Source organism: Cibotium barometz, chromosome 31 (assembly GCF_041138505.1).
Source record: "Cibotium barometz isolate CiBa-2024 chromosome 31, ASM4113850v1, whole genome shotgun sequence".
NCBI lineage: Eukaryota > Viridiplantae > Streptophyta > Polypodiopsida > Cyatheales > Cibotiaceae > Cibotium > Cibotium barometz.
The window spans coordinates 48,244,980-48,258,828 of record NC_141076.1 but is presented as its reverse complement, the minus strand read 5'-3'; the positions used below and the strand labels follow the sequence as shown (position 1 = coordinate 48,258,828).

The 13,849-nt window shown below is 44.7% G+C and overlaps 1 protein-coding gene across 2 annotated transcripts in view; it reads left to right on the top strand.

The window, feature by feature from the left end:
- The window catches only part of THO1 (nuclear matrix protein-like protein), a 59,591-nt gene that overhangs the window by 33,169 nt on the left and 12,573 nt on the right, over positions 1 to 13,849 (top strand). For both annotated transcript variants that reach the window (XM_086825246.1, XM_086825247.1), the window contains 11 exons: positions 10,018 to 10,111; positions 10,266 to 10,411; positions 10,932 to 11,003; positions 11,173 to 11,245; positions 11,378 to 11,446; positions 11,544 to 11,590; positions 11,824 to 11,895; positions 12,676 to 12,804; positions 13,029 to 13,094; positions 13,222 to 13,263; positions 13,391 to 13,507. In XM_086825246.1, coding sequence (XP_086681372.1) covers positions 10,018 to 10,111; positions 10,266 to 10,411; positions 10,932 to 11,003; positions 11,173 to 11,245; positions 11,378 to 11,446; positions 11,544 to 11,590; positions 11,824 to 11,895; positions 12,676 to 12,804; positions 13,029 to 13,094; positions 13,222 to 13,263; positions 13,391 to 13,507 — 927 coding nt within the window. The remainder of the gene's footprint in view (positions 1 to 10,017; positions 10,112 to 10,265; positions 10,412 to 10,931; positions 11,004 to 11,172; positions 11,246 to 11,377; positions 11,447 to 11,543; positions 11,591 to 11,823; positions 11,896 to 12,675; positions 12,805 to 13,028; positions 13,095 to 13,221; positions 13,264 to 13,390; positions 13,508 to 13,849) is intronic.

Here is a 13,849-nt window from a genome sequence, read left to right as displayed (position 1 = left end):
CTACAAGCGGTAGCCCAAGTGATAGAAGCGCTGGCAACAACTGGTATTGAGGTGGAACGAGGTGACGCAGCTGGATATGCTGACTTTTTGGTGCAGAAAGTGGTGGCCGCATCAAATGGCTCAGGCGGCGGTGTACGGTGAGCAGCAACAGAGGCGGCGGTGGAAGTTTCAGTAGACAGCGCTGAAAACTAGTGCTGGTGGCGTTGAGGGCTTTCTGGCTGGCTGCGCTGACGGGTGCTGGTTGGCTGCGCTGGCTGGTGCTTGGCTGGTTGCGCTAACGGGTGCTTGATGGCTGCGTTGGCTGGTGCTGGCTGGGCAGAGGCGGCCCAAGCAATGGAACAGCCAGGCGGTGCTCTGGAGGCGTGGACAACAGCCGGTGGTGCACAACAGATATGTTGTAGGTTGACACACATAACAACTTCCACGCTTAGTCAACGATGAGCTTCAAATTTCAATGCTTCCTTGATGATGGTGATGTTCAATGTTGGTAGCCACGCCTTGATGATCTTGTTCTTGGAGCTTCAAGAGAGGTTCAAGTGTCATGGCCGTGTGAAAATGGAACAGCACAAGTGTGGGCATGGTGGTTGCTGGGGCAAAATATTAAATGATTCACATTTGGGGTGCCCGGACAGAGAGAATGATGTATGGACATCCCTAGGTGTGAAGGGGGGAACTAGAACATTAATATTTTAATGTTATATGTGTGGTTGCCCCTAGGCCTTAGTGGCCCCTAGGGAACTTTAATAATTATTAAAGTTGGGGCCCTAGGACAAGTTTGGGGAGGGGGCAACTCCACTTTTGGAGTGCATGCCACTCTCTCTTGACTCTCTCTCTAGCTTTTGGGGGAATCGTACAAGTCTAGGCGTGGAGGAGAGGAGAAGCAACGTGGGACTGTTGAATATTGTTTTTTTTTGCTGTTGTTTTTCTGTGAAAACCCGCCGTACAGTCCACGTGTGCAGCCCGTACAAAGTTGTACGACTGCAAGTACAGTACGGCTGTCTTCTCTGCTGCAAGCTTTACCGGTACAGGCGGCGCTGTGGGTGCTGCTGTGCAGATTTTGTTGCACGGACAGCTGTACGGACAGAGCAGGTACAGGCGGCGTTGGACAGAGCAGGTACAGGCGGCGCTGGATAGAGCAGGTGCTGGCGGCACTGACTGGCTGAGCAGGTACAGTCGGGTACAGAGACTGGCTGCAGGCAGCGAATGCAAGTACAGTGACACGTGGCAAGTACGGACTGGTACAGTGCATATTTTATGGTTTGTACAGTCAGGTACAGTACTGAAGTGGATGCAGAGAGGAAGGTACAGACAGGTACACCCACACGTGTGAAGCAAAGTTGTTGAAACAAGTGTGCAAGTACAGACTGGTACAATCACTTCCTCCGGTGCAGATTCACGAGCTGATTTTGGTAAGCTCTGAATTTGTTCATCTATCTCTCTTTCCATTGGCTTATGTCTGTTGCAGATTTGAGCTATCTGGCCCCTTGTGAGAGGAGGGTTATGGCAGATTGAAAAGGGTGGAGACAGAGATTGAACAGGGAATGTAGGTTGTGCTGAGTTGTTGAACCATGTGCATGAGATATGCCAGATGTATGCTCAAGGCAGTCCTGCTGAATGGACTTGGCTGATCAGAGGGAAGCACAGAGTGTTGCTTTGAGACACAGATCTGTGTGTGTAAATCCTCTATGCTAAGAGGTATTGTGGGCTGCCAGATTGGACATACAGGTGTATTCTCTTGGCTGGTTTTGGTGTACTCAGCCTTACATATTTTTGAAATTGAATAAAGAAATACCGCAAGGGGCGCCAAGCTTTGGGGCCAACATGTGTCGTTCTATTTTCAGATTTGGGGCACTCTAGCTCCAATCTATTTTGTTTTCATATCTAGACTACAAGTGGATGGGTGATTGCTAGTCTACCGCACTTTGGTTTCTACCAGAGGCCGGTTTCAAGGTTCCGTTGCCGGGACCAATCATCAACTTTCTTAAGGGGGTGATCTCGTGGTTGCCTTGAGGAAAGCCATTGCTGAAAAATTCAGCAACATGTCTGATATAGAGGATGAGTACTTTTATCATGAAGAAGAAGAGCAAGAGACCTCTCCTGAGAGAAATGCATCTGAGGATAATCTTGCAGGAGAATAGGCTGCAGATGATGAGCATTATGAGGATGTAACACAGCCAGAAGATGTACTTGGTAAAGAGGATGATGATGCTCGGTTTAAAGATCGTTTGGCTGGTGTTATGGATGTGTTTATGCAGCTCACACAAAGTGAGAAGTTTACTGAATTTATGAGATCCCGTACAGAGCCCGAAAAGAAGAAGAAGAAGGTGCGATCTAAGAACCTTCCTCAAGGTCATAGTGGTGCCATCCCACAGGATCCATCTTTTGGCCAGTTTCCGAACATGCAGCATGCTTATGGTGCTAACTCTCAGAGTTCCTTCTTTGGACAGCCATCTATTCCTCAGCAGACTATGCATCCAGGTTATTTTGGTGGTGGCTCGGTGTTCCAATCTATGACTGGGGGTTATCCTCAGGGAGGCATGGGTATGCCAGGGCCTTTTGGAGCTAATTTTCAGCTTGGTATGCAGGGGAATATGTATGGTGGTATGCAGTCCGGTATGCAAGGAAATATGTTTGGGGGCATGCAACCTGGAATGCAAGCAAATATGTATGGTGGCATGCAGCCAGGTATGCATAATGGAATGTTTGGAAACATGGCTAGAATGTATGGCATGCCAGGTGTGGGAATGGGAAATGTTGACCCAATGATGGGCATGAATGTTGGGGGCAGCAATCTTGCGAAGCCACTTCCATACGATAATCTAACGCCTATGGGTAAGGCGAAAGATTATAAGGAAGGGGGAGCTACAGTGAAGTTTGATACATTCAGTGGAGCCAAAGATAAATTGAAAGCACTTACCTTTTTACAGCAGTTTGATGCTGCTTTTTCTGGTGGGAATTACACAGAGTCCTCTAAGGTGAGGAAAGCTATTGTATCAAGACTCGAGTAACGAACATGTCACAGATGATAGAGAATGCTATGACAGCTAATGCGTTACTCACTGGAGGTTCATCTGGGTTTAAAGGAAGTAAGAACTCGAGTAAGAAAGCTGAAAAATCTGGGCATGCTTCACGTGATGCTAAAGGGTCTTCAGAGACGCGGTATAAGAAGTTGCCAATGCCCAAGAGAACTTCTGAGGAAAGACAGGCTTTGAGAGATGCTCGGAAATGTTTTTACTGTACTGAAGAGGGGCATATGTCATTTAATTGTCCCAAGAGAAAGTCCCAAAAGGACTCTGACAATAAAGGAGAGCCTGAGTCAAAGAAACCAAAACCTTCTGCAGGGTTAGTTCCTGATCTTGTGGGGGAACAGCCAGGTGGTGAAGAGACAGAGTTGTGCAGGGCATGGGGCAAAGTGAGAGATCAAAATGCCTTGATATTCTTTGACACAGGTGCTAGAGCCAACTTCATTTCACCAAATTTGGCTGGCCGATTGGGGATTCGTGCAGAGGAGATGGGGCCGTTACATGACGCTAATATGGCTTGTCCAGGGTATGCAAAACCCGTTACTCCTATCATTGGGAAGCTTCGGCTTCATTTGCAGGGTTATGTGGACAGCGAAGAGTTTTTCATCATGCCTCTGGATGGCTGTGATGTTTTGTTGGGTATGCCATGGTGCCACAGAGTACATGCGGTGGTGGATACATACAATAGGAAAATCACTCTGACTCATAGAGGGAAAGAACATGTATTGGATGTGAAACTTAAAGGGGCACCTGTTCCTATTGTATCTGCTTCGGCAATTTCATCAGTAATGAAAAAGCATCTTTCTGCGTACTTGATTTATGTAAAGGATGCACAAGATGATGAGTCTAAGTCTAATTTGTCTATTTTAGATAAGGACAGGACTGATTTCTTATGTGGGTTCCAAGATTGTTTTTCCGAGTCATTGCCAGGGGAACTTCCTCCGGAGAGGTCAGAAGATCATGCCATTGATCTAATTCCTGGTAGTACTCCACCAAATAGACCATCGTACCGTGTTAGTGCAGCCCAACAGGAAGAGATTATGAGTCAGGCGCAGGAGCTTTTGAATAAAGGGTTGATACAGCCTAGCTCATCACCCTTTTGCTCACCTGCACTCTTAGTGCAAAAGAAGGATGGTTCTTGGCGCATGTGTATTGACTACAGGGCGCTGAACAAGAACACCATCAAGAATCGATTCCCCATACCGAGGATCGATGACATTTTGGACCGCTTACAGGGCTCCACAGTCTTTAGTCGCATTGACTTGAAAAGCGGGTATCATCAGATAAATTAGACCCGAGGATGTGCATAAGACAGCATTCCGAACCACGTTTGGGTTGTATGAGTTTTTGGTTATGCCCTTTGGTTTGACAAATGCACTTGCCACATTTAACAGAATGATGGATAGGATTTTCAGGCCTCATAGAGCGTTTGTGGGCACATTCTTTGATGATATGATTGTGCATTCACAAACTGAGGAAGAGCATAGAAGGCATTTGGCCATTGTGTTTGCAGAACTCAGAAACCATAGGCTGGTTATTAATGGCAAAAAGAGTGAGTTCTTTTTGCAAGAGATACATTTCTTGGGACATATTGTATCTAAGCATGGAGTCCGTATGGATCCAGCAAAGGTGGAAGCAATTCTTAATTGGCCAGATTTGAGGACCGTGCATGATGTACGCAGCTTTCTAGGATTGTGTTCCTATTACAGGCGGTACATACGGTACTTTGTTGAAATTGCTTCGCCTCTTCATGCCTTGACAAAGAAGGCAACTCCGTTTAGATGGGCTGATCGGGAAATTACAGCATTCAAAAAGCTCAAAGAAAAGCTTACTTCGGATCCAGTATTGGTGTTACCGGACCTCCGAAAGGCTTTTGTTGTCCAGTGTGATGCATGCGGAAGTAGCATTGGTGCAGTTCTCATGCGGGAGGGACATGTGATAGCCTATGAGAGTAGAATATTGCAAGATGCCGAGAAGCATTTACAAGTTTATGAGAAAGAGATGTTGGCTGTAATTCATGCTCTTTCTACCTGGAAACACTATTTGCTTGGGGCTGATTTCATTGTGCAGACAGATCATTAGACCTTGCGTTATTTCCTCACGCAAACTAAGCTTTCAGAGAAGCATATGCGTTGGGCAAACTTTTTGTCTATGTTTCACTTCCAGATTGTGCATGTGGAAGGCAAAAAGAATGTAGTGGCAGATGCTTTGTCACGCAAGCCACAGGTCTCCGCAGTTTCACTTGCTTATCATCATGAGCTTGATGAAATGAAAGAGCAGTATGCCCATGATGAGGACTTTGAAAGGTTGTATGATCAGATGTCTGAGGGTCAGCGGCATGAGCATTATACTCTCAGAGATGGGTTTCTATTGATGCATGGCAGACTGTGTGTTACCAGGCCATTGCGACTCAAGGTTATGATTGAAAGTCATGCTCCACCGTATGCAGGTCATCGAGGTATTGACCCCACGGTAAAAGCAGTGGAGACTTTCTTTTATTGGCCAACCTTGAGAAGAGATGTTGATGCCTTTGTGAGGCAATGCATCGTATGTCAGAAGGTAAAGTTTGACCGTCAAAAGACACCAGGGTTACTACAGCCTTTACCTATTCCAGATAGACGTTGGGAGAGCATTGCCATGGATTTTATATTTGATCTTCCACGGACACAAACGGGCAATGATGGCATTTGGACTATCATATGCAGGTTCAGTAAGCAGGCTCACTTCATACCCGTGCGTAAGACGATCAAAGTGGATCATATGGTGAAGTTGTTCATGGCGAACATCTTCAAGTATCATGGCTTGCCTATGTCTATTATTAGTGACCGTGATCCACGGATGACGAGTTTGTTCTGGAGAGGGTTGTTTGACAACATGGGTACAACTCTCAAGTTTTCATCGTCATTTCATCCACAAACCGATGGTCAGTCAGAAGAGGCTAACTCTACAGTGTTGGATCTTCTTAAGTGTTATGTGTCAGAGCACAAGCAGCAATGGGAAAAGTATCTTCCTTTGGTGGAGTTTGCATATAACAACACTGTACATACCTCGACAGGCAAGGTGCCTTTTGAGATTGTGGAAGGAGGGAAGAAGGTACCACCCATTTTGCATACAAAGGATAAGATCTTTGAGGCTGTGGGCATGGTGGTTGTTGGGGCAAAATATTAAATGATTCACATTTGGGGTGCTCGGACAGAGAGAATGATGTATGGAATGGACATCCCTAGGTGTGAAGGGGGGAACTAGAACATTAATATTTTAATGTTATATGTGTGGTTGCCCCTAGGCCTTAGTGGCCCCTAGGGAACTTTAATAATTATTAAAGTTGGGGCCCTAGGACAAGTTTGGGGAGGGGGCAACTCCACTTTTGGAGTGCATGCCTCTCTCTCTTGACTCTCTCTCTAGCTTTTGGGGGAATCGTGCAAGTCTAGGCGTGGAGGAGAGGAGAAGCAACGTGGGACTGCTGAATATTATTATTTTTTTGCTGTTGTTCTTCTGTGAAAACCTGCCGTATAGTCCACGTGTGCAGCCCGTACAGAGTTGTACGACTGCAAGTACAGTACGGTTGTCTTCTCTGCTGCAAGCTTTACTGGTACAGGCGGCGTTGTGGGTGCTGCTGCAGGTACAGTGTACGGACAACTGTACGGATAGAGCAGGTACAGGCGGCGATGGACAGAGCAGGTACAGGCGGCGTTGGACAGAGCAGGTGCTGGCAGTGCTGACTGGCTGAGCAGGTACAGTCGGGTACAGAGACTGGCTGCAGGCGGCGCATGCAAGTACAGTGACATGTGGCAAGTACGGACTGGTACAGTGCATATTTTATGGTATGTACAGTCAGGTACAGTACTGAAGTGGATGCAGAGAGGAAGGTACAGACAGGTACACCCACACGTGTGAAGCAAAGTTGTTGAAACAAGTATGCAAGTACAGATTGGTACAATCACTTCCTCCGGTGTAGATCCACGAGCTGATTTTGGTAAGCTCTGAATTTGTTCATCTATCTCTCTTTCCATTGGCTTATGTCTGTTGCAGATTTGAGCTATCTGGCCCCTTGTGAGAGGAGGGGTATGGCAAATTGAAAAGGGTGGAGACAGAGATTGAACAGTGAATGTATGTTGTGCTGAGTTGTTGAACCATGTGCATGAGATATGCCAAATGTATGCTCAAGGCAGTCCTGCTGAATGGACTTGGCTGATCAGAGGGAAGCACAGAGTGTTGCTTTGAGACACAGATCTGTGTGTGTAAATCCTCTGTGCTAAGAGGTATTGTGGGCTGCCAGATTGGACATACAGGTGTATTCTCTTGGTTGGTTTTGGTGTACTCAGCCTTACATATTTTTGAAATTGAATAAAGAAATACCGCAAGGGGCGCCAAGCTTTGGGGCCAACAGGTGTCGTTCTATTTTCAGATTTGGGACACTCTAGCTCCAATCTATTTTGTTTTCATATCTAGACTACAAGTGGACGGGTGACTGCTAGTCTACCGCACTTTGGTTTCTACCAGAGGCCGGTTTCATTCAAGCCTTTTTATACTTGAGGAGAACCCTACTTTTTACGAAAAGCTTATCGATGCTTTTGCTTTTGCTTGCTTTTCCCTTTTTCACTTTATACAATAAAATATTACTCAAATAAGACCAGCTTTTCAAAGTTCTTTTATGCTTTGCTTTTTTGGCTTTAAGGCCTTGCTTTTTGGCCCTAGATCTTCTTTTTGAAAAAGCAGCTTTTTGCTTTTTGGTCCGGCTCAGTCTCCTCTTGCCAGTGGTGCTCTTGGCTCGCGGTCAACCTAGTTTGACTTTTTGCTTTTCTTCGCTTTTTGACCAAGAATGGTGCTTTTTCTTGAGCAAACCTCATGGTCCCTGTCCTCATGCCTTCTTCCACCTATCTAGTGTTCGGGCAAGGATTCCTTCATGTGAATAGGGCTAGGAGGGCCAAATTTATTTTTTTCCGAGAAAAGATCCTTTCATTAGTTATAAGAAAACGCCCACTGGGCTACAAAAACCCCTCTCTTGCTCATAAGAAGGCAGAGCAGAGATGCAATCAAGGCAGCTAGGGAGACTCTCCCTAGGTGCAAAAAAGTACAAATACAAGTACAAATAACTGAGAGACTATATCATACAATAGGAGGGGGGGAAATCCAAACAGGTGGCCTGTAGTGCCATTGGGGGGTACCCGCGTGTAGAGTATAGAAGGGGCCGCTGCGCCAAGTAGTGTGGAAGGCCTGGCGCCGCAAGATCGCTCGATCCGAGTCGCCCCAGATGCGGTCATACTGTCCTCGCAGGGTGTGAATCAACTCCTGCCAGATACTTCGAACAGTCTCTGCTGGTGGCTCCAGTCTCCCCTCAAAGGCCCTGAAACAACGGGCTCTCCAGGTGAACCATATGGTGAGGCTACTGAGGAGCTCCCATCGTAAATCCCTCTCGTGTCCAACCGGCGGACGAGAAATCCGGTGAAGGAACAAGGCGAGGCTGGCCCCGAATGAATCTGATGGCCTGGCTGTCCTGCTCCGACTCGTATCTCAGAGCAGGCCCTGACGAAGTCGACCAAGCAGTGGCTCCCCACGTATACATGCCCTCTGGAGAGAGGGGGGCCAAAAAGCGCAGAATCCTCAGCCAAATCTGCTGCGCCTGTGGACAGTCCCATAGGCAATGTCGCGCTGTGTCTCCAATGGGTGGCCACATCTGACGCAGGCCGACGGAAGGCCACTGTAGACAAGCCAGGTGCCAACTGCAGAGCCCCTGTGGGCAACCAGCCACTGGAAAGTCGAGATCCTGCGTGCCTGTTGGCTAGCCTAGAGCATGGTCCAAAAATCCTCCAGGAACTCCTGTGAGAGTCCTTGTAGCCGCCAATGCTCTCCGATGCAACTGGAGAGACCATCCTCCTCGCAATCAAAATATGCCTCCCCAGCCGAACAGTGTACTGGAAAAAGGTGATCTCTGTGGCCTCGGGGACGCATAAGGATCATGCCACTCGTACTCGCCAGGGTCCCACTGGAGCCGGGCCGAGAGGCGCGCAGCATATGCCCATATGCGCCAATCAGAGTCCACATCTGCAGGGTCTGGCACTTCCGAGAAGCGGCGGCCACTACCCGTATCCTCTGAAAGATGCACTCTGCAACCAAAGGCGACTTTGCCTCCACTCTTTGAAGTCTGCCCTTAGGAGGGCCAAATTGTTACAGTATGCTAGAGTCACCTTCTGGTTCCGTTGACTTCCACCCGTTAGCTGCAGATCTAGGACATATTCTGGTGCCATGGAGTGGTCTCACCACAGAGGGGGACATCATCACATTTCTGTGCTTCGATATGGAGGAGGATGGTACTATTATTGAATGTGGAGGTAGACATTGCTGACATCTATTGACCTTGACCTCCAACTACAATCGTTGTATGCACGGGCCCACATAGTACGCGGGCCGGTTTTTCTTGGTAGATGTTGTCATTTTCATGTTTTGACATCAAGTTATGTATGGATCATATGGAATTATTGTTGGTCTCATAGGCCCTTTGTGTCTTTCATTAGACATTCATTACAATCTTTCTTTCTTTCTCTTGCTCTTCGGTTCGTCTTTACTAATGTATAAATTTATGGGTAATTACTGTTGACTCATGAAGGCTTCCCAAGGGTATCCATCATTTGTTTAGCACTGCTGGCTTGCTATGCTGACATGGTAGGTGAGCAAGGGGCATATTAGTGTTGAAATCCACAACAAAGTTTGACCTACCGCAGCATTGGAAAATGACTTGCGGTCAATGCAAACCTTAAAAAACAAGAGACAGCCTGTCCATGAAGGCAAATCTCCTAGAAAATCCTGTCCAAGTGAAGACCAACCCTTGATCTGCAAAAAATTCAGATCACTTTAACAACATGCTTGGTTTTTTAGACAGTTGAAACTTTGAACAATATCCTATATGGCTATGTCTCCAGTCCGGATTGGCCATGTGTATTGATGTTGACAAATGTATTCATAAACACATGGCTTAATGTTGGATTGTATGTAGGGTGCTGCAGTAGAAGCTGGACAGCCTGTTATGCAATATGGCAGTTCTGTTGCTGAAGAAGATGATGATAGTGGTCTTATTACCAGGCTTCTTGGTATGAAAAACCTTTCTTGTTTTTATAACATGAGCTGCTGTTTACATAAACTTGATTGCTTTGTATGGGGCATGCTCTGAGTGGGTTGTTGAAGATGTTGAATGGCTTTCTTGTGTTTCTTTCCTCAAACGAGGGCTTTTTTTCTGTAATGCAGACATTGTATTGTTTCTCTGTGAGCGAGGGCATGTAGAAGGAGGCATGGTCTTTCAACTTTTAGAGGACCTTACTGAAGTTTCAACCATAAAGGATTGCAAGGAAGTGTTTGGGTATATCGAAGGCAAGCAGGAGACGCTAGGCAAGGCAAGTAATTAGTGGACTGCATGTGGTTTGGAGCAGCGTTTTAAGCCCATGTGTGTGCGAAACTATATGTAACTCGTGTGTGCATTCTCCCCCTCCCATATGTTTTGGTTTCCAAAATGAAACAGTTACTAAAATGGGCACAAAGGGAACGTTTTGATTTCGGCCAATTGAAATGGCATTGAGAGGAGGTTTAGCAAGAGAGGTGGAAGTATCTAAAACACCATTTATGCTCTATTATGAGTTGATCCTTCTGACAATATCCATAAACGGAGAAATGTGTGAAATGCCCTTAACATCCATTTTGGACTGAGACGAGTTTTACACTCACACTCACACTTGTCACTCACACTTAGATATACTCGGAGAAAATATTCATCATTCTGCTGCTGTATGTATAGGGGGAAATTAGTAATGTTAAGGACTTGCAGTCACGGTCACAGTCACAGTCACAGTCACACTGACACACACACTCACACGCACACATACTCGGATAATGTTCATCATCCTGCTGTATGTACAGGCGGAGCTTTTTGGAAGAGGTAAATTAGTAATGTTAAGGACTTGCAATCAGCTACTCCGGCGGCTTTCAAAGGTACTCCTCTTTTGAAGATGTGTTCAGTGGACATATGTAAATTAGTGATCCACTCAACTTCTGAAAGATCATGTTACTATGGAATGGATATCCAATTGTAAGGAGAGTCTTATTATTCTTTCAAGAGTTTAATTGCTATGTGAACAGAATGGTTGTCATGGGTTTGCAGGCCAATGATGTGGTTTTTTGTGGTCGAATTTTAATGTTTTTGGCTCACTTCTTTCCTCTGTCTGAGCGTTCGGGTAAGAAAATTGTTTTTTGCAAACAGAATAAGGTGTTGATTATCGAACGAACTTCAAATTTTGAATGCAGTTGTACCATGAGCAATTTTATTAACACATTCATTAAGACATTTTTTTCAATCCTTTGTACAGCCGTGAATATCAAGGGGATTTTCAACACATCCAATGAGACAAAATACGAAAAAGAACATCCTGGAGATGGTAAGGTTGCTTTTTCAGCTCACATTTTCTTTTCCTGATAGGAAAAAGTTTTAAAACTTAAAAAAATGGAATTTCAACTTATTACTTTTATTCGCAGGACTTTCTCTCGATTTCAATTTTTATAAAACCTTCTGGAGCCTACAGGTGTCTTTGCATTCAGCCACCTTTTATTCCTTGTTTTTTGTGCACGCATGCATGTGTGTGCTGCAAGCTGCTGTTATATTAGCTTCTCTTGAACCCGTTCAACTAAGTTACACATAGTTACTAGGCTTCACAAACAATTAGTACTAGATGGTTTTATGCTACTAGATGTGTCTTGGTGATGTTTATTCAGTAACTAAATCATTTGCAACGGGGGACTTTATATATATTTGCAGGAGTACTTCTGCAATCCTACAGTTTTACTACAGTTTGGGACAAAGTGGCAAACATTCTCTTCAAGTCTAGGGGTGACATTCTCTAATCCCTTGCTCCATTTCTCAGTAGGTGATCTTTATAGTGGTTTGTTACGTGGTAGAAAAAATAATTTAGTGCCCAAATTAGGTGCACATTATTTATTTATTTATTTTATAAAACCAATGTTCTATTACTTTACTGTACAGAGAGAAGCACCCTCATGAGAGTGTTTCTCATTCATTTACAAAACAAAAAACAGTTGAAAAACAAATTTAGATGTCTCTGATCTAGCTGTTGGAGCTGAAGAAAGTCATATAAAGATTGATGGAAGTAGTAATACTTGTCAATTAGGGGTGATTGGAAAGCTAGTCGATTGCGTGCAATCCAAAGTGACCAGAGAGCCCAAAATCTTTTCCATTAAAAAAATGGAGCCATTCTTGCTAGCCTCCTCTCATATCTGCCAAAGATCCAGAAGTTCCTAGAGAAATGTGTACCAGGAAATTTGGCAGTCAAATGCACAGATAAACTAAGCAAGAAATCATGGGTGTCAATATAGCGCCATAGCAAGTGCTGGATGGTCTATATATATATATATATATACACACACACACACACGCGTGCGCGCACACGCAAACTTGCGCGCGTGCATGCACATACATGTGTGTATGTGCTTGTATAATAGTTACATACGTCCTTACATACATACATATATAAATATATAAATTTAAATGTATGCATGCATATGTTCGAGAGTGTGTTTGTGCACGCCTGAGAGAGTGTGTGTGTGTGTGTGTGTGGTCTAAAGCAAGCATATCTTTGCCTTTTGCATACAGGTTGTTCTTAGCACATTTGAGGCACAATCATTAGGTGACGATGATGAAAGCTTGGGTCATTTAGACGAGGGCGACAACACTGCATTCAAAATCAAGTATTTGACAAGCAGCAAGTTGATGAGCTTGGAGGTATACTCCCAGTAGAACCTTATGCCATGACTTCCAATGTATCTGATTACTTAGTTGAATGATGTGCTACAGATTCTAGGTATTCTTGTGCTGTGAATTGTAATCAGTCATCCATTAGTTGGAGTCGTAGTGACACTCTAATTTAGTACTTTAAGCATGTGAGCTTGAATTGGTTTCATCTCTGTTGTTAGATTTCTCAGTGTTTTGATTTTTTGTTGAAACAGTTGAAAGATCCAGGCTTCAGACGACATATACTTGTCCAATGTCTCATCATCTTTGATTACTTGAAGGTACTAGATATCCAGCAGAATCATAGTCTATCTGGCCTTTAGTTGACAAGAGATTGGCCTCAACATGCTTATTATCTTTTACTGAAGATATATCGTCGGTGCTCATAAACTTCGTATGTTCCTTCAGACTCCAAGTAAGACAGACAAGGAAGGGCTCCGGGAACTGCTGGTATGTCCCACAACCGGTTTCTCCTTCAACATTGTTTTCTACATTATCAGAGTTTATCACAATCCTGAAGGTATTTTGCTACTGATGTTTGTTAAAGGATAGAAGTTTTGTCTGAGTCTCTTTGCAGAGGGAGGAGGTGAAAGTTCTGGAGGAACGTGTTAAGAAACTCTTGGAGGTAACCCCCCCCAAGGGAAAAGAGTTTCTTGCGAATGTTGAGCATATACTTGAGCGGGAACAAAACTGGGTCAGTTTTTCTTTCTATTTGAACTAAATGATTCTGTGGAAGTCATAAACGCAAAATTTCTCACGGTTTATGAAGCTAAACAAAGTTTTCTTTCGTCATTACTGTTGTTTCACCAGCTCTAGCATGTCCCATGTGTCACCCCAACACTTAGCCTTTTCCTTGCCCATCTCATATCGGCCTTTGTCATGGTATAAATACATGTGGAAAGAATCATGGTATGATTCTCTGGTCTTCCTCTCTCTCATCTTATAAGGTGTTTGTAGATACAGAAAGTGGCTCATATTTTTCCATAGCTCAGCCTTGAGCTTGTTGGAACAATGAACCTGCAATGCTTGGCGGTTC